The 24,913-nt window shown below is 36.1% G+C and overlaps 6 protein-coding genes across 8 annotated transcripts in view; 4 read left to right on the top strand and 2 right to left on the bottom strand.

The window, feature by feature from the left end:
- LOC113059522 (protein asteroid homolog 1-like) overlaps positions 1–333 on the bottom strand; it is a 30,311-nt gene extending 29,978 nt beyond the window's left edge. The window contains exon 1 of the mRNA XM_026228058.1: positions 243–333. The gene's annotated coding sequence lies outside the window, so the exon portion shown is untranslated. The remainder of the gene's footprint in view (positions 1–242) is intronic.
- The window catches only part of LOC113059477 (collagen alpha-6(VI) chain-like), a 1,020,620-nt gene that overhangs the window by 658,724 nt on the left and 336,983 nt on the right, over positions 1–24,913 (bottom strand).
- On the top strand, positions 673–9,142 carry LOC113059550 (uncharacterized). 2 transcript variants are annotated; one of them, XM_026228107.1, is made up of 4 exons: positions 673–891; positions 4,838–5,524; positions 5,940–7,038; positions 8,852–9,142. In XM_026228107.1, exons 2-3 carry the CDS (start codon positions 5,485–5,487, stop codon positions 6,923–6,925), a joined length of 1,026 nt encoding a protein of 341 aa, XP_026083892.1. In that variant the 5' UTR covers positions 673–891; positions 4,838–5,484; the 3' UTR covers positions 6,926–7,038; positions 8,852–9,142. The 2 variants fall into 2 exon arrangements, with proteins under 2 accessions (XP_026083892.1, XP_026083891.1); XM_026228106.1 differs by lacking the exon at positions 673–891 and having other exon boundaries at positions 4,144–5,524.
- On the top strand, positions 9,386–13,055 carry LOC113059530 (IgGFc-binding protein-like). Of its 2 annotated transcripts, XM_026228073.1 has the most exons (4): positions 9,386–10,181; positions 10,664–10,740; positions 10,978–12,177; positions 12,293–13,055. In XM_026228073.1, exons 2-4 carry the CDS (start codon positions 10,701–10,703, stop codon positions 12,727–12,729), a joined length of 1,677 nt encoding a protein of 558 aa, XP_026083858.1. In that variant the 5' UTR covers positions 9,386–10,181; positions 10,664–10,700; the 3' UTR covers positions 12,730–13,055. The 2 variants fall into 2 exon arrangements, with proteins under 2 accessions (XP_026083858.1, XP_026083857.1); XM_026228072.1 differs by lacking the exon at positions 9,386–10,181 and having other exon boundaries at positions 10,571–10,740.
- LOC113059562 (ribonuclease P protein subunit p25-like protein) lies at positions 17,167–19,564 on the top strand. Its single transcript, XM_026228126.1, has 2 exons — positions 17,167–17,442; positions 17,731–19,564. Exon 2 carries the CDS (start codon positions 17,747–17,749, stop codon positions 18,416–18,418), a length of 672 nt encoding a protein of 223 aa, XP_026083911.1. The 5' UTR covers positions 17,167–17,442; positions 17,731–17,746; the 3' UTR covers positions 18,419–19,564.
- On the top strand, positions 21,187–24,073 carry LOC113059529 (uncharacterized). The gene is made up of 3 exons (XM_026228071.1): positions 21,187–21,287; positions 21,738–22,958; positions 23,315–24,073. The coding sequence occupies exons 1-3, from the start codon at positions 21,248–21,250 to the stop codon at positions 23,737–23,739; spliced, it is 1,686 nt and encodes a 561-aa protein (XP_026083856.1). The 5' UTR covers positions 21,187–21,247; the 3' UTR covers positions 23,740–24,073.

The following is a 24,913-nucleotide window of genomic DNA, read 5'->3' as shown; positions in this document are numbered from 1 at the left end:
AGTTAATTTGTATTATGATTTATAAAATGCATTAAATGACATTTAATATCAACTATTAAACATAAACAAATGCTTATGCTTGTTATTTCAAGAGTGACAGCTACAGAACTTTCTTCAAACAACAACAGTATAAACATCTACATAATTCATCTACAATGCCAATTGTCAGATTCGGACAAGATTTAATTATAAAGTAACATGTTTAAGTAGAAATAATATTAAAGTAATTAAAAAGAACGTACCTGTGTGAAAGTGCGTGAGGTGTCTGTGCGCTGCATGGCGATCTGAATACGATGTAGATCCTATTATATCAAACTGTCAGGAAAGCGAAACTTACAGTCTTATGACGTTAGGATTTCCACGAAAGCGAAACCATGGCCTCGGGTTCTAAAACAACAACATGACTGTCATGGATATTTCTAACATAAATATATCAATGAATAATCTGGGTGTGTGTATGAGGGTCAATCCGTGATTCACAAAAGGCAGAGCATTTTTAGTTTTACAGAGACATGTGAAGTAACAAATTATTTTTTTGATGCATCACCCTCCAAAATTTTCGTTTGATCGTTCATTCTATTTATTTATTTATTTATTTATGTTTTGATAAATATACAGTGGTTGTAAAATTCTAGAAGAACAAATTATAAACAAAACTAGGCTATATTACTTTATAGGTACATAATCAGCACACGTTAACTTTATTATCAATACCTGTTGAGAATGAAAATCGTTGTTTCATGCTAAGTTTTCTTTAGGCAGGGTTGAGGCAGTTTATGCAAAGCTCTGAAAATAGCGTGCATTTTGAATGACAAATAATCTGCATTGCTATAAATGAAAAACGACACGATGCGATTTGGTTCAGCGAGAAGGCTGTGATACGCTTATGAGGTAAGAGGTCTCTTTATGTGGAGATATTTAAGATTAGATATTAGATTTTAGAGATGTATAACAGTCAGCCCAGTGAAGGACAACGTCTTGATAAATGTAGCATATATATATAGGCTACATTTAACAAGACGTTGTGTATATATATATATATATATATATATATATATATATATATATATATATATATATATATATAATTATTATTATTTTTATTTGATTTACTGATATTAAAGTGTCCCTATTGTGGGGTATGAAAGGTTCATATTTTGGTTTTGGGAGTCCCCAGCAACAGGTTGACATGCATGCAAGGTCAAAAAACACCTTTTATTGTAAGTTGTAAGTTACACCCTTTACTCTATTTGTCTGTTGTTTATATTAATGAAGCATTTCAAAGTAGGATATGTATTAGTTGATTCTTATTGTTGACTGAATATTTACATTTAAATAAATAAAATAAATAAATAAATACATTTATGCATTTAGCAGACGCTTTTATGCAAAGCGACTTACATTGCATTCAGGCTAACAATTTTTTCCTAACATATTTAAGATTTATTTTTCTTTTTTACATGAATAATTATTTATTAGTTAATTCTCATTAATAACAGTGCTTAAAAACAATCCTCATGAATTCTAAAGAAACTGTTGTATAACAAAGTAGGCTAAATGTGAGGTTTCATTTAATGAATAATTATATGGTTGTATTTAGGGATTGAAATTAATAAATTTTTAAGTTACCGGCCAATAAGAACTTCTAATAGCCAGAAAAATAAATAAATAAAACAAATAGGCTAAACCACCAGCTCAAGGCTGTCTCTGGACTTGCCAGCGGATATTGAGGAATACCAATTTGGTGCAACTTCTCAAACTGTCAGAATCAGCAGCACGAAGAACATTGTGGTGCAATCAATCAGCAAGAAAGAAGACAGTGTGCAAACTAATGTCATTCATCCTCTCAAAAATCTTGGTACAGTTTATACCATCCCCTTGCTGAATTACAGCCAGATGATCAATACTTTTTATCAATCAGCAAGAGATGTCAGCAAGAGATACAGCTCCTTCAGGCTGGTTATTATCAACGGAGACGATTTTATTAATAGGGTCTATAGAAAATAATTACATACTCGATCCGTTCACCGCTCTCCAACTTCAAGTTGACGGGAAAGAAACTGAGATTTATTCTGATTATGGAGTGGCGGTGATGCTGACCCATCCATGTGTAGAGACGGAGGAATGCAAATGCAACATGGTGCTGAACCAACTTCATCCTGATGCTCAGTGGGATAGCAGATTTGTTGTACCCTCAATACTCAACACCGGCAACGTTTGGCTACATGTGACGTCCTCAGTGGAAATCAGTGCCAGTGGCGGGGATCTAGAATCAAATACGGTGGATGCCTATTCATCAAAACTCCTGTCCCTTCCATCTCTGCAGTTAGGATCCCAGTTCATCCACACATCGAATCCTGCTTCCCTCAGGCTTGTCAGTCCAGGCATCATCATTGAACCAATCTCACAATCTAAGTTCTCAGCGTGCTACCTAGTGCCTGTCAGCTCGACAGATGCCAAGGCCTTAATCATAGCAGAAACAAACTACAGGGATAGTGTGTATATAGATAATGATTTGCTTTTATCTACTGAATGGAGCACCGTCGCCAATTCAGTGTACTCATCGGTGTTAGTGTCTCTTGATAACATACACATCATTTGGCATCCATCCACAAAGATCGGTGTGTACGTGTTTGAGAAGAGCACACATGTGTATGGAGGCCCGGCTATATCTTTAAGCGCAAAGCCAGGTAAGAAGTACAGTATCTCTGGTGATGGTTGCTTTTTTTAAAGGGTGATGATATCTTTATTCAAAATTGGTTATATTCGTATTATCAAGTCAAGTCACATCACTTTTATTTATATAGCGCTTTAAACAAAATACATTGCATATAAGCAACTGAACAACATTCATTAGGAAAACAATGTGTCAATAATGCAAAATGATAGTTAAAGGCAGTTCATCATTGAATTCAGTGATGTCATCTCTGTTCGGTTAAATAGTGTCTGTGCATTTATTTGCAATCAGGTCAATGATATCGCTGTAGATGAAGTGACCCCAACTAAGCAAGCCAGAGGCGACAGCGGCAAGGAACCGAAACTCCATCGGTGACAGAATGGAGAAAAAAACCTTGAGAGAAACCAGGCTCAGTTTGGGGGCCAGTTCTCCTCTGACCAGACGAAACCAATAGTTCAATTCCAGGCTGCAGCAAAGTCAGATTGTGCAGAAGAATCATCTGTTTCCTGTGGTCTTGTCCTGGTGGTCCTCTGAGACAAGGTCTTTACAGGGGATCTGTATCTGGGGCTCTAGTTGTCCTGGTCTCCGCTGTCTTTCAGGGATGTAGAGGTCCTTTCTAGGTGCTGATCCACCATCTGGTCTGGATACGTACTGGATCCGGGTGACTGCAGTGATCCTCTGATCTGGATACAGACTGGATCTGGTGGCTACGGTGACCTCGGATTAAGAGAGAAACAGACAAATATTAGCGTAGATGCCATTCTTCTAATGATGTAGCAAGTACATGGGGTGTTTTGGGAAGTGTTCCCGATTCCGGTTTACCTAATTAATGCAGCCCAAAAATCCTTTAACGGATTTGGATATTAAATTATTAGCATTATTGCCATTTGCAGAAAATCCATCGCTCCCGGTAAGAAACAACCAATCAGAGCTGCGGTCCGTAACTTTGTTTGTGTTCAAAATGTAGAAAAATGTATATAATAAGCGAGTACACCATGAATCCATTTTCCAAACCTTGTTTTTAGCTTGTCCTGAATCACTAGGGTGCACCTATAATAAGTGTTTATATTCTGACTATTTTAGATTGCTTCGGGGGTACCGCGGCGGAGTAACCCAGTACCTTTGTGATTCTTCATAGACATAAACAGAGAGAAGTAGTTCCGGCTATGATGTTCTTCCGCAAGACCGTCAAAAGTTCCCTACCGCAGCTTTAATGCAATAAATGTTATAAATGCTTCACTTTATTCCAATCGCGCCTTCTACTTTTCTCTGGGCAATGAGCGATGCCCATTCGCGAATGATTCATTCTTTTGAGTCAATTCTGTTCAAAGGCTTGATCAAGCCAATTGGCAAACGAGTGAATTGGTTCATGAATCAGTTTGAATGAGTCGTTCAGTACTTTTACTTTTACTTGAGTAAATATTTCTAGAATGACTTTTACTTTTACTCGAGTAAAGTTTTTGGGTACTCTACCCACCTCTGCTCCTAGGCCTCATTGATCATTGATGAGCGTACAAACCTCATTTTTTAAATTAATATTGCCTACATAGCATTGTGTCCAAAGTTTTTTTTTCCCAAATGAACAAACTTTCAGACTGCAAACCTTTTTGCATGCATTTATTTCTTTTACATTTACATTTATTCATTTAGCAGACGCTTTCATTCAAAGCGACTTACAATGCACTCTCAGAAAAAAAGGTACAAAAAGCCGTCACTGGGTTTGTTACCTTTTTTACCCCTAAAAGATGCATATTGTTACATTAAACACATAAGTACCTTAGTACCTAAAATGTAAATACCAGTACCTAAAAGGTACATACAGTCAAACCAAAATTTATTCAGACACCTTCAACATCTCACACATTATCAGTTTATTCAATGTAGTTTAGAAAATGGTAATAAAATATGACAATACATTTTGTCATCAATTTTATTTGTAGTATAATATGTAACAGTGTATCTTATTTTGCTATACTCACATTTATAAATTAACGCTTTCTGAGTATAATATGTAACAGTGTATCTTATTTTGCTATACTCACATTTATAAATTAACTATAATTTCTAAACACACCTTTTTTTCTGAGGAGTGAGGAATTGAGTGATGACTGTGCTGTGAGAATATAGCATGTGTTATATGACTAATAGTAATGTCACCAGCTCATTATGCAAACTTGCATGGAGACACTAAATGTGTTTTGAATGCAAAATGGGTTTATGTCGCTGGAAAAACACACAAAAGAAGATTACCTTGCTCAGAGAGTGGAAGACCAGTGATCTTGAAGCATCAGGTAAGTCATCAGGTTTACATAACAGAATGTTATGTTAATACTGTACCAATAAATATGTTTGTGATATGTCTGTTGTGGTTGAAAATCCACTATGGGATTTCAGAAATAATATCTGTCTGATTTGAATTTTGAATTACTCGGCTGTGTCAATAAGTTAACGATAAACTTGATAATTATGCATGGGTTATGTTTGTGACTTTATAATCCATGTTCACTTTTATAGCACTTTTATAACATTGTAACATTGAATCAGTCAGTTTAGTTTGAATCAATTCTATTATTTAATATGACTGAATCAAAAATAAATATCTCCTACACGTAAGAACTGCACAGCTTCATATTCCTCCCAAACATACCAACAATCCATATTATCATGTTTCAGCACAGGAGCCATAAAAGAAAACAACAATAAAAAAAAAATGTATGTATCAGATGTATTCATCTCTTTTTTTCTAGCTTGGTTGAACACCAGTTGCTGCTTAAATCAACTGTCCTGAAAACCACAGAGAGTGCGTGATGCTGTTTCATCTTATCTTCATGTCACTGGTTTGCTCGGGTAAATCATCTTTCACATTTGCACAAATACACACGTACAAAGCTGATGTAGTTTCATTGAATATATAAAGGTTTTATGGGTCATTACGCAAATTGTTCTGTATTTTACTACAAAAAACTGCATGTAAAGGGTATTGTACAGTCAGTCATTGACAAGATGGTCAGGTCTTCATCCCATTTTGAGCTTATTTTGCTATTAAACTGACGGACTTTACATTCTCTAACTTGTTACACGGCTGCTTAGCAAATCAGTGCATGACATATTGATCCGAGAAAAGGTGCAGAGTGATACAAGAGAAACCAGAAAACTGTAGCAAACCTTACGCTCACTGTGTAATGTTATATCAGAATATATCTACTCTACAGAGAATATCTATATCTGTGTAAAATTCATCATTTTAAACATGATTTGATAGGGCTGTCAGTGGAGAGTTATGGAAGAGATTTCATCACGGCATTCCCAGAAAACACTGTCTACTACAATCCACAGGAGTCCTACAACACGCTCCAAATTACTGCTTTCTACAACGACACCCTCGTCGAAATCACCATCAACTACACAAAAGTGTTTCATGATAAACTACGATCTGGGCAGACTAAAATTGTGCATTTTCCCAAGTACAACGAGCAATTTCAGTTCACAAACTTCCCTCTTTTTGCCAGAGTCAACAGCACCCAAAAGATCGTGGTGCTTTGGCTCAGTCAGCGCGGGAGCAGCGTGCAGTCTAATGTCGTTCAACCTGTTACAAATCTCGGAAAGTGGTATTCAATCCCATTTATCAATTACAATCAGATGATGGCATCCTTGTACAATATGTCAGATCAGTTAGCTCCGGACAGCTGGAGATACAATTCGTTCAGGCTGATCATTATCAATGCTGAGAACTCTGATAACTTAATCACCGTCCAAAGTATCAGTCCGGATGGTCCAAAAGCATTTAATATTACGCTCAGGCCTTACAAACTTTACCAGTTCCAAACTAATGGCTCTGAGATTCAGCTGGACTCTTCTGGAAAGGTGGCTGTGCTGTTAACCCACCCATGTGTAGAAACTGCAGGATGTGATTGTAATATGGTGCTGAGCCACGTTCTCCCCCGAAATCTGTGGGGTGACACGTTTCTTGTGCCGTCTGTGAAGAACCTGAATACAGCCTGGCTGCAAGTGACTAACACAACGGAAGTAAGGCTCAAAGGCGTGAATATAAAAACTCAGCAGTTCAATTCTTCAGAGCTCATTCCCTTCCCAGAGCTCAAGAGTGCGTCTCAGTTAATCAGTTCAACAAATAAGGTGTCCATCAGACTTATTAGTCCAGGTTTTGTCTTAGAACTCATACCAGAAACCATGTTCGCCGCTTGTTACCTGGTTCAGATGAACTCGACAGAAGAGATCTGTGTCGCTTAGTGGCACGCATGTCATCTGGCATCCAACCTCCAAGATTGGAGTGTACATGTTTGAGACGATGGAAGGTGAAATTCCTTACGGAAGCCCAGCTGTCATTTTAAATGATGACCCAGGTAAAAGATACTTTCTTTTAATCCAAGAGTAAATTAAAGGCAACATCAAATGATACTTACAGCCTTTATTCCCATTTTAGGAAGGATGCAATTATTATGTGGTTTATGAAATCAGGACTTGATTGAATTGTGATTGGATTTTGCAAAATTAGGATATTATATGTCTGAATGGCACATGACATGAAATTGGTTTCAATTGCCATATGTTTTATATAATTATATATTTATTAGAGGTGGGCATAGATTATTTTTTTTAATCTAGATTAGTCTCACTGTGATCTTGAAATGAATCTAAATTAATCTAGATTAAAATGGCTCATTCAAATCCTACCGATGGCATTCAGAATATGTGTGTTACCCAAATAAAATTGACAAACAGTAAGACTTTGAGTAGGGGTTTATCAAGCTAGATGGTGCATTAGACCAGGGGCTCATCTCCTGTTTCCAAAATGCATCACCAAGTGCTTGAAAAAGCTGTAAACTCATTCCACATTGCACAAGGTGCAAACAACCTTACGCCTGTTTCACACATACTCCGTCTGCAGTGCGTATGCGTTGTATATTTTTTTACGCACCCATGTTAACGGATTCCAGTTGCGTTCCAGGAGCGTTGCGTCTGCAGCAGATCATTTATGTAACGAGTAGCAGACTGCAAGCGCGTTCTGTGTGAAAGCACATCGAGTCCGTGCTGCACCACATACGTAATGCACACGGACTACATACGCACTGCAGACGGAGTATGTGTGAAACAGGCGTGAGCAGGTCCGTAGCTGGGGTCAGCGGGGACCCGGTGAAGGTTGTACCAGTAGACCCTGTTTGAAATTGTTTAATTTGTATGTTTGTTTATTTTTATTTATTTGTGCTATTTACACAATGTTTAAGTTTTTTTTCAAGTTTGTAGGTGTCAAGGTACAGAAACCAAATAATTAAATGTAAAATAGCACTGAATATTCTTTAATGTAAAAATGAAATATACAATCAAACCTACATTTATTCAGACACCTTCAACATTTCTCACATTATTACAGTTTTGCTATATATATAAAAAAATTTATCTGGTGTCTGAATAATTTTTGGTTTGACTGTTAAAACGTAAGGCGTAAAAACATGTGGAAAATATAAGCTTTCGTGACGATGCGCAGCAGTGGCCCGTCAACTGTCCTGAGCATCTTTTTAGGCTGGCCTCAGCCAGTAGGTTATATAAAATATCAAGGTTAAAGTCATCATAGCTTGCTTAGTATAGACCCAGCTCCCAACCCAACTTTGAGAATAAATTAACGCAGCACGTTAATGCCGATAAAGGCCCACCACTAATATTTATACATTTATAATGCATAAAATAACAATGCTACTATACACTACAGTTTAAAACTGGTATTAAAAAAAGTAACACATACTTTTACTCAGCAAAGATGCATTAAACTGATAAAAAAAAGTAATGGAAAGCACATTTACATTGTTATATCAAAGTAACTTAAAAAAAAGGCTGTTTTGAATTTTCCATTCTTTAAAGAATTCTAAAACCAAAATTCATCACAGTTTCAATGAAAATATTAAAAGGCACAGCTGTTTTCAATAAGAAAAGTAATAAAATTAGTAGGAAATATTAGTATTACAACATTACTCTTTTTACTGTATTTTGATCAAATAATGTAAATACTGTGTTTGTGTGCAAAAGTGCCTTTTTTCAAAAACATTTTTGTTACAGTTATAATCAGTGTCCACTTTTATTTTATGGAAATTAGAATGTGAATGAAGTCAAATTTCCCAGTGCAGACTGTAAATGTGTCAATATATGCTTGTGTGCTCACAGATCGTGATGGCTGTGTGGCAGATTCTACAAATTATATGACCAACTTTCTGCAAAACAACATTGGTCCTGGGTATCTGTGGATCGGTCTGCGGCGCAGTCTGTTCACGTCAGAGTGGTACTGGCTGAAAGGCAATGACAGCAAATATAGCGTGAGCTTCACGAAGTGGGCCAATGGGCATCCAGATATTCCCCAGAAAGCGTTGTGCGCTGCTGTGTCCAAAGATTCCAACAAGGAGTTTTCCTGGAAGAGTGTGTCCTGTTGCTCTAAGCTTAGGTCCCATCTGCTACCAACAGGGCAAATATTTCAGTGATATTACCTTTAATACACTATATGATAATATTTAGAATTACTTATCCAGTGGTGTTTCCTTCTTGTCCAAATTTTTGGCCTTTTAATTAAAGTTAGTAACTGAAAAAATTAGTCATATTACAATAGTATGTATATATATTTATTATTTTATATATATATATATATATATATTTATATGTGTGTGTGTGTGTGTGTGTGTATGTGTGTGAGCTATATATAATGGGTTCACATACTGTTATTACACAAACCAAAACTGAATATCCTCTCAAATATAACAACTATCAAAACTTTGTCTGATGTAATGCATGATGATCTAAAATGAAGGCAAATAATGTGAAATGAGCTCCTGTTGTAGGGGAATACAAGCATATGTCATAAGATCACAGTGCTCTTAAAAGTCACTATAGACACCTTCAAGCCTATTAGGCCTGATTCTGGTGCATTATGGTTGACTTTTACAGCTCACCATCGCCTCCATTCTGTGATGTCATTTAGGCAAATCAGAGGTTGTGGCATTTTAATCAGAGATACCTATAGACAAAACCAGGCAACAGTTAGCATTATACTGTATTATAAACATGGTTTTGCTTACAATTTTGGACTAGTTTTTGTTTTATTTAATGCGTGTGTTCATCATAGATGTAAACTGAGCATCACATGCAAGTGAATTTGTGCCACATTGTACTCTGCTGTCTTGTTTTCATCACTTTTCTTCAGTTTAGTAGTAATTTCAGGTAGTAATTTGTAGTAATGCACTAAATACCTATGGCAAAATGGTTGCAATAACAAATGAAACCATGGTTTTAAACACTCCGAGAAGTACTGTTTGTTGTTTTTTGATGTTTTACTCTTTTGCATTGTGAAGGTCATTACATCAAATCATGTAAGTCTTTTGTTTAGCCAGGATCCTATGCAAATCTGAGAGAAAATGAAGCATTTTGAAAGTCAAATGTTTCTAAACTAAAATAATGCCAAAGAGTTGATTTTTAGAGAGAAGAAGAGTACTGACCAAGACATCAGGTAAGAGATTTTGTCGCAGTTAAAAGTGTTAAGGTCAGAATATAGCAGATTATTTCTGTAGATAATTGCTTGAGTTCTGAAATATCTTCTTTAAACAGCGTACATTATCTGCAAAGAATATATATATATATATATATATATATATATATATATATATATATATATATATATATATATACATACACACAAATAGTTGGCTTGTGCTGAGAAATTATGTAAAAATACATTTCTTTGTCTTGGCTGGTTTTTATTATGATTATTATTATCTTTAGATATCTTTACAAGATATTTTCGACATTCTGAGGTTTCAGAAAATCTTTTTTTGTCATCAGTTTAAATCACTTTATTCTAATTAGTTGCTTTATTATGGTATTCTGTGTTGAATGTAATTAAAACATCCATCTATACACATTAATAAGTTCCAAAATATATTTAGCAATCATTTTTTTCCATGTGGTTTTTGTCTGTTCTTTCAACACTAGTGCACAGAGAAAGTCAAAGCAAGTTAAATCCATAATCATGCTTGTCTTTCTGCTCCTCACATCAATGTTTCACCAAGGTAAGGGAAGAACTTTTACTATATCTAGGACAGCGATTTGGATAAAAACAAATAAATGTGAATGTAACTTATGATAACTAATGGTTTCCCCCAAATTGGGTTGTTTTTGTAGTCTTTGTGGGCAATATTGTTGTCTCTCCTGAAAATTTTTGAGAACCACATGTTATCTGGGTTGCAGTTTAACCATTTTCAAACTGATGTGTGACTGATCTCATTCTCTGAACACTTTTATTTAAGGTCTTACAGTAGTGGGCTATGGAGACAACTTCATCACTGCCTTTCCAGAGAACATTGGTTTCTTCTATCCGTCTGGTACCATGAACTATCTAAAAGTCACGGCCCTTCATAACAGCACTAGCTTCACAGTCTTCTACAATGGCACACAGCAAGAGCAATATATTCCAAATCCAGGACAGACCATGAGTGTTGTGTTGCCAAAGTCTGCTGAAATATATCAGCTAGGCTCCTCGTTTTTATCTGTCAGAATTACCAGTGACAAAAACATCACAGTGGTTTCTATAAGTCAACGGGAAGGCAGCATCCAGTCCCATGTCGTCCAGCCAACTGTAAATCTTGGCACAAATTATTTGATCCCTTTGCTGGATTACCCAGGGTATCTTGAATCTTTCAACCTACCTATGCTAGACAGTACAACGAGATACAGCTCATTCAAGTTACTCATAATCAATGCGGTCCACAGTCAAAACAGTGTCACTATAGTCAAGCAAACATCAGCATCAGATATTCGAAATGAGACCTTCAGTATGGATCCCTACCAGCTGGTCCAGTTTCAGACCAACGGTTCTGTTTTGAGGGTCAAATCAAGCAAAGAAATCGCTGTGATGTTGACCCACCCATGTGTAGAGACTGAGAGCTGTAACTGTAACATGGTAATAAATCAGATTCTTCCCTCACAGTTTCAGGGTCGGAGCTTTATCGTACCTTCCATCTTCAACAGTTCTGAGACCAAATTACTTATGCTGTCAGAAAACACCTCCTCGCTATTTCACAATGGTAACCAGCTACAGGCTACTCCCTCAACGCTTCTGCCAATTTCAGACCTGCAGAAATCCCAGCTGATAAATGCAACAGAGCAAGTGTCCCTCAGGCTTTTCAGTCCGGGCGTCATTGTGGAGTTGATCCCAGAAACCATGTTTTTTGCTTGCTTCCTGCTGCAATTTTCTTCAACAAATGGCAAGGCATTGGTGATCGCTCAAACAGACAGCAAAGATGATGTGCGCACACATAATGGTTTGCTCTCAGCATCTGACTGGACTGCAATCGCTGGCACAAACTACTCTTCAGTTGTTGTAACCATACAAGATCAAATTGCCACAATCTGGCATCCAACATCAAGGATTGGCGTTTATATGCTGGAAGATATGTCGGCAAATGTAATGTTTGGAGGCCCGGCTATACCAATCAATGAAAAACCAGGTAAAAGATCTAATTTGAAACAAATATCAATCTATCTGTCTGTCTGAATTTGGATGGTGCAAAACCCTGGTGAAAGGCAAAAGGTAAAAATCTGTTTATTTATTCATGCATTTAGATCTTCATGGCTGTGTGTTAGTACCTGGGGCATTTGCAATCGGAAAGGACACTCTGACTTGGAAGAAGTCTCGTGAGTACTGCATGATTAATGGAAATCAGTTTGCCTGTCCTGTAACTAAATCTGTGCTTAAGGACATGGCTGATAACCTGACCAAAGAGGATGGGGATGGCTGGATCGGTCTCCGCCGCAGTTTACTAACTACAGACTGGTACTGGCAGGAGGAGTATGAGTCCCCAAACTCTGTCAATTACGTTCACTGGAAAGACGGGCATCCACTGGGCGTTTTGAAGGGCTTATGTACTTCAGTGTCCCTTGATCCTAAAAATGATTTCAAATGGCAAAGTGCACGCTGCTGTGATAAAAAGAAGCCAGTCTGCTACAAAAGGCCAGTTTACCTCAATCCTTCACAACAACTGTTGGTAACTTACATTTAGTGCTTGTTAGTAATGCTATTCTTTAGGTTAATTAAGTTTATATTGTTATAACAACCTGCATTTGTGAGCTGTATTTTTAATGATTGCAATGTTATATTAGGTTTAATTTTATATTGCTACATGGTAAGATTATATTAAGCAGTTGTGTTGATATTTGAATTAAACAGTTTTTCAATTTACCATTGAAAGACATTGACTTAGATGGAAGCAGGATGTAGATCAGGAAGTTATGAATGCCACATCAACAATAAAATGTATATCATTAATAAAATGAACAAAATATTATAATCAACATGCAACCTTAATTTGTTGTATATAACAAATTGTGTATATAACAAAATAAATTTGTATAAAGCATGACATTTAGTGTCAATCTTGAGATATGATGCATTGTTTTTTTTTTATGCATGCAGTCCTTATTTGTGCCTTATTAATTTATATGCATAGCTGTCATACAGTGTTAAGTAGCTCTGTCTGCTTAAACCTTAACCATCTACATTTATGCTTATAACTTAAAACTACACGATTTCAAGATATCTCAATTACTATTGGATTAAATTAATAAATTCATTTTCATAAAATAGGAAATTTCACCAGTAACTTGCAAATCTGCCACTAATTTATGATCACTTGTATAACACATTATGTTTTGATAATCTTCACTAGAGGCAGTGTTGAGTGCTTTTTGTGAAAATTATGCTGATGGCTGAATAGTGAAGATCAGGATTTTGTCCTTTTGCTGTGTTTCATTGGTGTTGATGTTAAGATCAGTGGTGTCGCTAGACCCTTTTTTTACTTGGACACGAACGACGAACCCCAGTAAAATATTAGGGTAAGATGGGCAAAGATGCCTTCTTGAAGAACAATGTGCATTTACTTTTAAACTGTAACAGATTCATATATAAATTTAAGATGATCATGCATTGGGTTATTAAAGGCAGGGTAGGTGATTTGGATTTTAAAAAAAAGTGTTATGCTGGTTAAAGTCTCTTCACATCCTGATAGTAATCACTAAGTTAAGTGGATTTTATTGTAGGCTATTTATATAGTCTGTGGAAGGTGTGGGGCCATAAATGTAAGTCCAATCATAGGCTGTCATACCTGCCTGTTAATATATGTATTTGCATTCCTCCAATTTGCCTACCCTATACTTTAAGGGAAAGACAGAATCCAAGTAAAAGAGGTACATTTATTCAATGACTTTACTTCAATGCAGGCATATTAACATTTACTTAAAGGGGGGGTGAAATGCTATTTCATGCATACTGAGTTTTTTACCCTGTTAAAGAGTTGGATTCCCATGCTAAACATGGACAAAGTTTCAAAAATTAAGTTGTACGTTTGAAGGAGTATTTTTGTTCCAAAAAAAAACGGTTTGTCACAAGTTTCGGAAAGTTTTTTTCGAGTATGGCTCTGTGTGACGTTAGATGGAGCGGAATTTCCTTATATGGGTCTTAGGTACGCGCTCTTCTGCCGGAAGAGCGCGCGCTCCCGTATAGCAGAGCACTGAGAGGCTGAGCACAGCCTGATCAGAGCGAGAGCGTCGCGAAAAGTCACAGAAGTGTGTTTTTGGTTGCCAGGGCAAGACAACCCTGCACAGATTACCAAAAGAGAAACAGCATTAAGGGACCAGTGGATGGAGTTTATTTTTACAGAGCATCAACGGAGTTGTGCAAGTGTTTTTGTTTGTTCCCTGCATTTCGGATTGCACGTCGTTTATTTCTTAAGGATAATGCAGTCCCAACGAAAAAGGGTCACGATCGTGTGTTGGAACCACATGCGGTGAGTAAAACTGCTTCAAATATCTCTGTGTTGTTAACTTAGCTATCGGCGCGTGAGCACATCAAGTAAACATTATGCGATGTTGTCATCAAACTGCACTTTCCACATGTACAGCCAAAAAAAAAAAAAAAAAAAAAAAAGACGACATAAAGTGGAACTTAGTCATTTTCCAAAACCGCTAAGCAAATATATACAGTTTCAGTACATACCACATAGCATACCGCCTTTGCTGATGCTGCTCTTGTTAAATTTCAGCCTCTGGATCTGTGTCACAGCTTCCACATGCTCTCAACTCCAAAGCCTACTGGCGCTCGTGATTCTTTAGCTCCGCCCACACGTCACGCCTCTAGGCGCTCGTGTTTTTCCGGGAAAAATCGGTACAGACTATCTTTCTCTTATAAATATAATAAAAATAAAGACTTTTTGGAGTTAGGTACTCAAGATTAACAGGATATTGAGTGAAAACGAGCATTTCACCCCCCCCTTTAAAGGGACAGTAAGTAGGAATTACTCCCATCTAGTGGTGAAATTGTATTTTGCATTCAAACTAATTTTGCTCTCAAGCGCCTCTCTTTTTCAAATGCGCATTGCATCTACGGTAGGCGATATGTACCAAAAAGCTTTGACGGGATGTCTTCTAATAGCACTTCGTGGAGTTTTCCTTCAGGTGAACAGGTGTGTTATTTCAAACAAACTGCAACATGACAACTAACAAACGAATGTTACAGTATGAATTACTGACTGTGGAAAACATGAAATATTGTAATTAGTAGTTATGTCTTCTTTATTCGTTATATTTTCTGAATTATATGCATTGTTAGATATAAAAAAAATATTATAATATAGATTGTAACACTGACTTACCTGTCGAGAAGAAAACTGGCCACTTCAGCGTCTCTTTTGAAATCTTTATCAAGCATTAGCTCTTTCCACCTAGAAAAAGCTTCCTCGACATTAACTCTTGTTTTCTGTAATCTACGGTCACGTTTCCTTTTACGTTCTATTTTTGACTGTTTTGGCGACGATGTTTTCTTCTCCTGTGGCGCAGCATATGTATGGTCCATAATAAGAATGCAATCCAGACTTTTAAACTTGCCGGTGCAGTTTCAAGCGCCTCTCACTGCTCTGCACCTGCGTTTCTGGCTCTGACCGAAAACGCGCTGTGGAAACGCGTTGGCTTAGTACTTTTTGTCCCTCTCTGCTATTATAGTTTTGCAAGATGGCGGAACTACATGGAAGCCTCCGTCGACCTACCCGTCCCATGTATATAAAGATAATAAATTCTTCATTTACAAGAATTAGTTTAAACATTGGCATAGGTATTTGTACACCATTGAGGGCATATTTATGAATAAAAATATTGATTTTAGATAATAAAATACCTAAAAAGTTACTTATTGTCCCTTTAACGGCTTATATTTGAATCAAAGATATTTCATAATAGCAACAACACTATGATTCAGATTTTTTTAAAATAAAAAGTTATAAAACAATAAAAAGGATAAAAAAATATTAGCTTATTTTTTCTTACTTCAAAATAAATATATGAAAACACTGATGTCTCCACAAAGATCACATTTTTTATGAGAAATTTGATAAATTAACCTAAAAACTGTTTCAACCGACTAAATCTCAAAAACTGTTGCTGATATTCAGATAAAATGACAAAATAAAAAAATAGACTACTGTCTATTAGTCACAAATTACGATTGAAAAAGGATTTTCTTTCTAATGTTTGATTGACACTATTGACCCAAGTGGCAACATCACCTATATTTGGCGGCTTCAGAGGAAAAGTTCACCCAAAATGATAATTCTGTTGTTGTTCCAAAGCTGTTAAGTTTCCTTTTGCTGTTGAATGCAAAACAATATATTTGGAGCAATACTGGTAACTTTATGGTTATGAACATTCTAAATTCACTATAAATTCAAAATATCTTATTTTATGAAATTATCTATACATGTTTAGAACTACTTGAGGCTGAGTAAATGCTGACCGTATATTCATTTTTTTTTAGGTGAACTATCCCTTTAAGAGCTCATCTACTACTACACGTGCTTCATCTTTTAAAAACCCTTGGCTGATGGAGGAGATTGGTTTACTGACCTAATAACTAAGCAGCTTCCCTAATAAAAAGTTCAGCAGTCATGTCTATAAGTTGTTTAGAATCAGATACTGATATATCAGATATATATAGAGAAAGGATCACTTTTATCTATTCGGTCAAATGTGTTTATAAAAAGTTTTAAATTGTTCGGGATTCCCATTTCACTCAAGACACTTTTGCATTGCGTTGGACCGGCTGTGACAAGTTCCTAATTTTGAACGCGTGGTGGCGCTGTGTCCTAATAAATGACGTTCTGAGCTTTTGTGGCAGTAAGTAGTAGCAGTAATGTAAAAATACATGATTTTGATTAGTAATTTGACATCTTAAAGGAATTCTCGTGCCATGTAGTCATTGCTTGAGCTTCCCTCTTAAAGCAAAACGAAATATTTCATAAATGCATATAAGTGATAAATAAAGTAAAAAAAAAATCAATAGACAGAATCGATAACTTAAATAATTATGTTACAGTTTATGCCAACAAGATGAGCTATTTGCACTTAGTGCTCGTGCCCATGCCCATCATGCCCATTGGATAATCCGACTCTGAAAACTACACTTCCCATGAACATGTGCGGCACTTTACGGCATGTCGTCACATTATCGGCAGTGTGCGCAACACGCTGTAACATTTGGATTGTGTGAATTGTAGAATAACTTTATAATTTCGTAAACTGTATCGTTTTGTTTGTAGTTTATCTTTACTTAAGTTGAATCTCAGCGGCCGCAGTTTATTCATATGGATCGACAAAAACCCGTAGTTTTTAGAAAAACGGCTGCAGACATCTAAACTCAACTGCTTATCCAGATTGCTAGTTTAGTAAAGGTAAGTTTGGAATACATTTAATGTGCCACTCTCAATAATAATGCTGTTATCGAATTATTAAATGTATATTTGAAATAGAGAACACTTTTAAAATCACTTACCCCAAGCTGTCATTTATGAAAATCACCCTTGTTCAAGAATACACTGTGACTAAAAAAAAATATTTATGATTTATTTATTTTTTTAATTGGACCTGGGGTTTTTGAGATCTATACTGGTACAGTATAGATATTTTTTGCAAAACAAACACTGTCATTATTTGCCTTTTGTCTTTTTTAACTTCCACAGGTAAAGGCTACGTGACATGGAGAACTACAGAAAAGCACGCACGGTTGAGCAGCCCTCCCTGTGTCCGTTCCCTGACCTCCCCAGCAGTACTCCAGAAGTTCGAGTGAAGGATGGCAGCAAAATCCAAAACCTCTTGAGGTTTGCTTTAAGTCGCATGGAGGAGAAAACAGCCTCCACAGATCATCCAGGCCCTCATGAAGGCTCAGAGGTGAGCGCTGGTCCGGGGGAGAATCTGTGCCACCAAATCATGTTCACAGGTGTGGGTCACAGTGTGGTTAAAGCCATCACATGCGTGGAGATAATGAAACGGCGTGTACACGGCCTACACCAGCTCACCAAACTGGTCTATCGCACAGTTCAGGAGGTCTGGGAGCCCCTAGAGCCTGAGGCCGGGTTGGAAAGTCTCACAGTCAGCAGAAATGTACCCAGTGTATGGGTTCTGCTCTCCAGAGACTCACTTGATAAGGACCAACCGGGTTACCAAGCTCCAGGTTCTTTTGATGCTTTGTGGGCTCAGGCTCTCAAAGAGGAAGCAGCTACTCCGAAACATGGACCGAGAAGGAAGCGGGGTGGAACAGGTGCTGGAAGGACAGACGGGGCTGGGAGAGGAAAGGGTCCACGCAAGCACCCGGGTAGACCTGGAGATCCACGAAAACCTTTAGGTCATGCTGGGGGTGGGCAGAATTGAATCAGTGTCTCATCTTCCCGACAAAGCTTGGTTCATATTCAGTATCTTCCCCTTTGAAGTGCCATATCTTGAGAATGTCTGTCATTAAAATGGGAGTTTTAAAGTATATGTAATGGCAAGTCCCTTAAAATAAGATTCTGTCTTTATTTATTCACCCTTAAATGTTTCTGTTAATAAATGAGACTGACTTCAGAAAAGGCTCACTCTAAATTTCCCTATATATTGTGCCAAAGAGACAATCATTTTTATACATCAGCATGTTTTTTTCAGTTAAAATATCTAACTGGACACACAACTATTCATAGGTTTAGTTTTTTTTTTTTTTAGAGATATCTTGATTATATATGCTGATGTTTTTCAGTATATATTGTTAGAAAAATGTGTTAGAAAAGTACATATTGGTCACACAACAGGTGGATTTTTTTACCTTTTGGACGAGTATTGCTGCTTCAGGAAGAAATTCTATCCTCAAAGCAAACAAACACTATATACACTTGATATTTGTTTCATATATTTGCAGATTTGATTAATAGAGTAAGTTCCAGCTTAGGGTTTCATATCAGAAAAATGAAAATATGTAATGTTTTCCACAAACCTCTCTATTGTTTTATGCAAAGGAAAGGAAATTGTGCATTTTGAATACCAAATATGTCTTTGCAGAAAATACACAAATGTGGCCTTGTAGGGCTGTTACCAAACACCAATGTTTTTTTAAAATGGCACAGCTCAGAAAGTCTAAAAGCATGCATATGTTGTCTTGGGTGTTGTTTTGTTTATATATAATTCAGATGAAAAATAGGTGTTGTTTGATCAGATTTTAGGCATATCTGCAGCAGTGGATTAAGTCAAAACTCGAAAAAAATTTAAAGCATTCCCTCCACAGACTGCTTGTCAGAGTAAAGTAAAAAGACAGTGAACGCTTGAGGGAAATAAGTAGCTTTATGTAATATATTCATTAAGAAATTTTTACTTTGTAAAATTCAGAAAAAAAGTTCAAACAATATAATGGAGGGTTGTGGTGTGTAGATATATGTCTCCCTGGAGCACAAAACCAGTCTTAAGTGTCAGTTTTTAAAAATTGAGATTTATACATCATCTGAAAGCTGAATAAAAAAGCTTTGATATGATAGGACAATATTTGGCTGAGATACAACTATTTTTGAAAATCTGGAATCTGAGATCAAAATACTGAGAAAATCGAGTTTAAAGTTGTCCAAATGAATTCTTCTAATCAAAATTAAGTTTTGATATATTTATCATAGGAAACTTACAAAATATCTTCATGGAACATGATCTTTACTATATTTACGATAATTTTTTACCCATACAATGTTTTTTTGGCTATTGCTAAAAAGCATCTTAAGGTTTTGTGGCCCAGGGTCATATAAACAATTATTAGTACGGTTTCTGATAAAATTGTAACACTGTTTAATTTGAGGACCATTGACTGTTTTGGAACTGAATTATTTTGAGTGAATAAAGTGTCGTATGAAGGATTTGGTGAATATCCAGATCTGTAATATGAAACTTGTTGACACAAGACACAAACCTTTCTAGAATCGTATGCAAAATCACATGGGGAGAAGAGAGAAGACTCTTTGAATGTCAAATGTTCTTTTACTGAATATACAGTGAACACACGGCTTGTTCTGTTCAGATAGAGGAAGAGTGCTGGCTACGGTAAGGTAGGATGTTTTATCGATTGAGTCAGTGAAGCAAACTATCTCATTCATTCATTCATGTTTGAATTAGCTAAAGCTTGTCAATATTTCAGAATGTTCTCCTTAAAAGTGATCTTCGGGATGCAGGCATAGCATTCATCAATATTTAGAGTAGTATTTTTCTTTAGAATATAATTTTTCTAATCTAAGCTTAAGCAGAATATTTTTTTTAAAGTCTTTATTGAACGTTATAAAATCTGTAGAAATGTAGAATTTAAGCAAATGCCAAATCAGTGGAAAATAACTTCAGCTGATGCATTTATCTAAGAGAATAAAAAAAATTAACATCTTCCTAGATATTAACTAATTATTTTTTTGTAGTATTTAGTGCATGAATGCATAAAATCCTAAAACCTTTTAGTATGTAATGTGTGACTACTCAATGTAGGGCTGCTCAACACAATTTAATAGGCTGAAGAGTAAACTATTAATGTTGTTCTTCATCAGGATTATGTTTCCTAAATTCTTTAGAGTTATAGTTGAAAATTTTTTTTCTTGTGAAATGTTAATTTAATTGTTTCAGCGCCACTAATGGCATTAGTGTCAGTAGATGCACTTCTTTATATAATGTATGTATCGGGAATAAACTAATACCTTTGCTCAGCAAGGATGCATTAAACCGATGCATTACAAAAAAAAATATTTTTCAAATATATGCTATTCTTTTAAACTTTATATACATCAAAACATTTGTGAAGGATCATGTGACACTGAAGAATGAAGTAATGGCTGTTGAAAATCCAGTTTACTTAGAAATAAATTAAATTTTAAAATATATTAAGATAATGTTTTTATAATGTTTCCAAATATTACTTTGTACCATATTTTTTCTCCCCACCCACAAAAAAAGAGCAACTTCAAATGAAAGACAGACCATATTGAAAGCAGGTATTTTACATAGTCTTGTTTGACTAACTGTAAGAAGAGCTTCATCTGTGGAAAATATGGTTTACTGTTGTTTGCATGTGAATTTTGTATAATAAACACTAGATCAACTAAACATTTATAAAAATAATGTTATTTACTATTTTTATTTTTGGCAGCTTAGTGCACAGCGGCTGAAACCAACTTCACACAAGGTGGAGCTGCATATGCAAAATCTGCAGTCATGTTGGCTGTTCTTGTGACCATTTTGATGTTTAGTCAAGGTAAATAATGCATATAGACAAATCTCTTAAGTTCTTAATGATTTAATATAATTACTAGGGATGCACCAATAACAATTCAAGACACCAAACATTTTGAACTCCGGAAGATGTTTTTTTGTTTGTTTATTTTATTAAATTGATTGTGCTTGAGTGCTATCATTAAAATTGCTATTATAAATAATGCAATTGATTGTTTATATTATTTATATATTAATGCAATCTTTTATATTGATCCTTACTTTCTTTTTTATTGTTTGTTAAATGAATTGGATGTTCTCAAATTGGTCGAAATTTCAAAGTGCAATTATACCAATATATACAGAATATTGTTGATTATATTGATACCAGATACAAGTAATTAACCTGTTGGTGCATCTGTAGTGATTATCACTGGCTGAAATGAGTTTGAAATTTGAAACAAACATGATTTAGACTGTTGAACATTCACAGGACTTTCAGTGGAAAATTGTGGGACGAGTTTCATCACTGCATTCCCCGAGAATATTGCATTTTATTATCGAAAGACCTTTAACTTATTCAAAATCACTGCCCTTCACCCAAACACTATGGTTAATGTCACCTATATGGCCAGCGGCAACCTCACCACAAATGCAAGTCTCGCAGTTGGAACCGTTTGGACTTTGAATTTGACGAAGGAGGTTGAAGAATCCCAGTTCCTGTATTCCAATAAGACGTTTCGAATCACCAGTGATAAAAACATCACAGTGGTTTCTGTGAGTGGATGGAAGGGGAGATTCCAGTCTCACGTTGTCCAGCCTGAACAAAATCTGGGAAGTGTGTATCATGTTCCCTCTCTCAATTACACCAAGATAGCTGCGTCCTTCAACCTTACGATGACATCATATGTCAGATTCCTCCCTTTTAGGCTGATGATTATAAATGCAGTGGACGAAGAAAACAGTGTCACCATCAAATGGGTAAATGAAAGCGGTGAGAGCCAAGAAGATGAAATAGTGCTTCATCCTTACAATCTTTACCAGATTCAGATTAATGAGACGGTGAGAGAAATCAATGCAGATGATAAAGTGGCTGTGATTCTGACCCATCCGTGTTTTGACAGCAAAAACTGCTCATGCAACATGATTCTGAACCAGCTCCAACCGTTTGTGTTAAATGAAAGTATGGACAGATTCCCCATGCCCCCTTTCTTCAGTCCCAAACAGCTACTTGTGACAACAAATAAACCCTTCAAGGTCTGTCAGGGTTCTTTAACTGCTTGCACTGATGTTTGGGTGCAAAATTTTTCAGACATCCTGCCATTATTACCAAATTTTATGAACGGGACCTCACTTATTTCTACTTCCATGCATGTTTCTCTCCAATTAGTCAGACCTGGGCTCATTCTAGACCTCATTCCGGTAAGCATGTTCTCTGGATGCTATCTGGTAGATTTTAATTCCTCAAGCAGTGGAGTCTTGGTGATTGCTAATACATCCAGCACTAATGATGTGCGAATGAACAATCAGCCTTTGCCTCCATACATCATCTGGAACGTTATGAATGGCACAGAGTACTCCTGGGCTGTAGTGATGGGACAAAGGATAAGCACAATCTGGCATCCTTTTGCAAGGATTGGTGTATATATGTTTGAAGGCTTGGAGTCTAACAATACCTATTGGAGTGCTGCAACAGTTATAAATAGGGACCCAGGTTAGTGTTCATGTTGAAACAATTGTGTTGTTTAACCATAATTATATTCTACACATATTTGCTACTGTATTTATATCTAAGGGATACCCTAAGGCACGGCTATCTGTCCCTTTCAAAACCAGAAATTTGATGTCAGCGCTATTTCATCTCTGTTTGATTTAAAGAAGGCAGATAGCCGTGCATTATCCCTTACATGATATAATATTATATATAAATGTTTATTACATACATGTATTAAATATATACATGTATGTGTATGTATTTATATATATACATAACATAAATAACATTATTATTATTATTTTTCTAAACAATTATGAATAGTACTAACTGAAAATTTGTTTGCTTGTGTTTAGACCGTTATGGCTGTCTGGTGTCTCCGGAGATGTTTGTACTTGGTAAAGAAGAAACGAACTGGTCAATGTCCCGTAAGTACTGCTTGGAAAATGCTGATCTGTTTGCCAGGCTCAACAATATGAGCAACCAGGATAAGATGGTCTCAAACATGACGGATGAAGACCCCACGGAGGGCTGGATCAGTCTGCGCCGGAGCCTGTACACAACAGACTGGTACTGGGAAAACAAGGACAGTTTCTCACCCAATGTGAACTTCACTAACTGGGACAACGGACAGCCTGAAAGGCCGGAGAAAGGCTTGTGTGCCTCAGTTTCCCTAGATCCCAAAAAGAACTTCAAGTGGAAGAGTGCTCGCTGCTGTTCTAATAAGAAACCAATTTGCTATATAAGACCAAAACACCTCACTCTTTCAGATATTTTGTAATAAGCAGATGTCTTAATTACAATACTTGTAAAGGGACCTCCAAAATGTTTTTTTTTTTGCTTTCATAAGTGTGTGTAACGATCAGTATAGATTGGTTTAATTACCATACACTACATTTATCTGTCTATACATAGTAACTGTCTATACATTAGACTAGATTTAGAAAATCTGTTGGGCAATGAAACTGATTTAGCAATGTAATTAACAGTGAAAGAAGAACTTGTATTGCAGACTTTTTAGGTTAAATAAGACTATTACAGTTAGTAAGTGGAGATGTATTTTGAGGTGTATCCAGGCTTAGATTTAGAATGTTAAAATAGATTATTAAAGAATGCTAACAGAACCACGAGTCCTGTTGAAGCTTTTTTATTTAAAAAATTATAAGCATAAGCTTTATTTGATATACATTTTTAGCCATTTATTTTAAAAATCTTTAGTTATAAAATGGTACTGCAAGAGTCAAGTTGCAAAAAAAGAGTTCAAGCTGACTTCAAAATCTAAATCTAAGATTTGAATCCACACTACTGGTCTTTCTTTGAATGATTCATTGGTGCATGTTATTTAAGAAAATAAAAAAGCGATGTTTGCTACTGTTTTTCTTTTGGGTTTTGCGGAATAAAATTAACCATGTTGACCTGAACCATCAGTTGAGAAGACAAAAAATGCTTATGATGTTTTGTGAGTAGTGGTGGAAATAAATATAATGAGTCTTTATGTACTGGTGCAGATCCCAGGTAAAGGCAGAAAATTATGTAAATAAATATATATATTTTCCAACCCCCTGCCTTTTAAAAAAAAAATAATAATAATTCATTTGCACAACTTATTTGACAGATGAATGCACAAAGATGAAGATTTTTATATTTTTCAGTTAATTACTATATTAGTATGTCACTCTGTGTTAAAATATCCAGTCAGATCAGACAAAGACGGGCATCACTTCAGAAGAAATCCTTTGTATTTTTTAACAACACACATTGGACAAGAAACGGCTTTGAGTACAGAGTGTTCTGATTATGTGAGCATGACATTTGTGTCTTTTCAGTGCTCCACGCTACTAGCTTTGATGCTAAACCTCCTCTTGATCACCCAAGCTCCCAAACCCAGAGCCAAAAGCAGCTATGTACACAACGCCAGAGCAAGAAGTTGCACCAAGAGCGAGAAAGAGCTCTTT

This window comes from Carassius auratus, chromosome 41 (genome assembly GCF_003368295.1).
Source record: "Carassius auratus strain Wakin chromosome 41, ASM336829v1, whole genome shotgun sequence".
NCBI classification, from domain to species: Eukaryota; Metazoa; Chordata; class Actinopteri; order Cypriniformes; family Cyprinidae; genus Carassius; species Carassius auratus.
Note: the sequence above shows the minus strand (reverse complement) of the source record. Positions and strands in the feature narration are given on the sequence as shown.

Bases quoted from the DNA above. Each gene is read 5' to 3' on its own strand.
- LOC113059550 (XM_026228107.1), top strand. From the start codon at position 5,485: ATGCTGTTTCATCTTATCTTCATGTCACTGGTTTGCTCGG. The intron at 5,525-5,939 runs GTAAATCATCTT...ATGATTTGATAG, and splicing joins CATGTCACTGGTTTGCTCGG to GGCTGTCAGTGGAGAGTTAT.
- LOC113059530 (XM_026228073.1), top strand. From the start codon at position 10,701: ATGCTTGTCTTTCTGCTCCTCACATCAATGTTTCACCAAG. The intron at 10,741-10,977 runs GTAAGGGAAGAA...CTTTTATTTAAG, and splicing joins CACATCAATGTTTCACCAAG to GTCTTACAGTAGTGGGCTAT. The intron at 12,178-12,292 runs GTAAAAGATCTA...TCATGCATTTAG, and splicing joins ACCAATCAATGAAAAACCAG to ATCTTCATGGCTGTGTGTTA.
- LOC113059562 (XM_026228126.1), top strand. From the start codon at position 17,747: ATGGAGAACTACAGAAAAGCACGCACGGTTGAGCAGCCCTCCCTGTGT.
- LOC113059529 (XM_026228071.1), top strand. From the start codon at position 21,248: ATGTTGGCTGTTCTTGTGACCATTTTGATGTTTAGTCAAG. The intron at 21,288-21,737 runs GTAAATAATGCA...GAACATTCACAG, and splicing joins CATTTTGATGTTTAGTCAAG to GACTTTCAGTGGAAAATTGT. The intron at 22,959-23,314 runs GTTAGTGTTCAT...GCTTGTGTTTAG, and splicing joins AGTTATAAATAGGGACCCAG to ACCGTTATGGCTGTCTGGTG.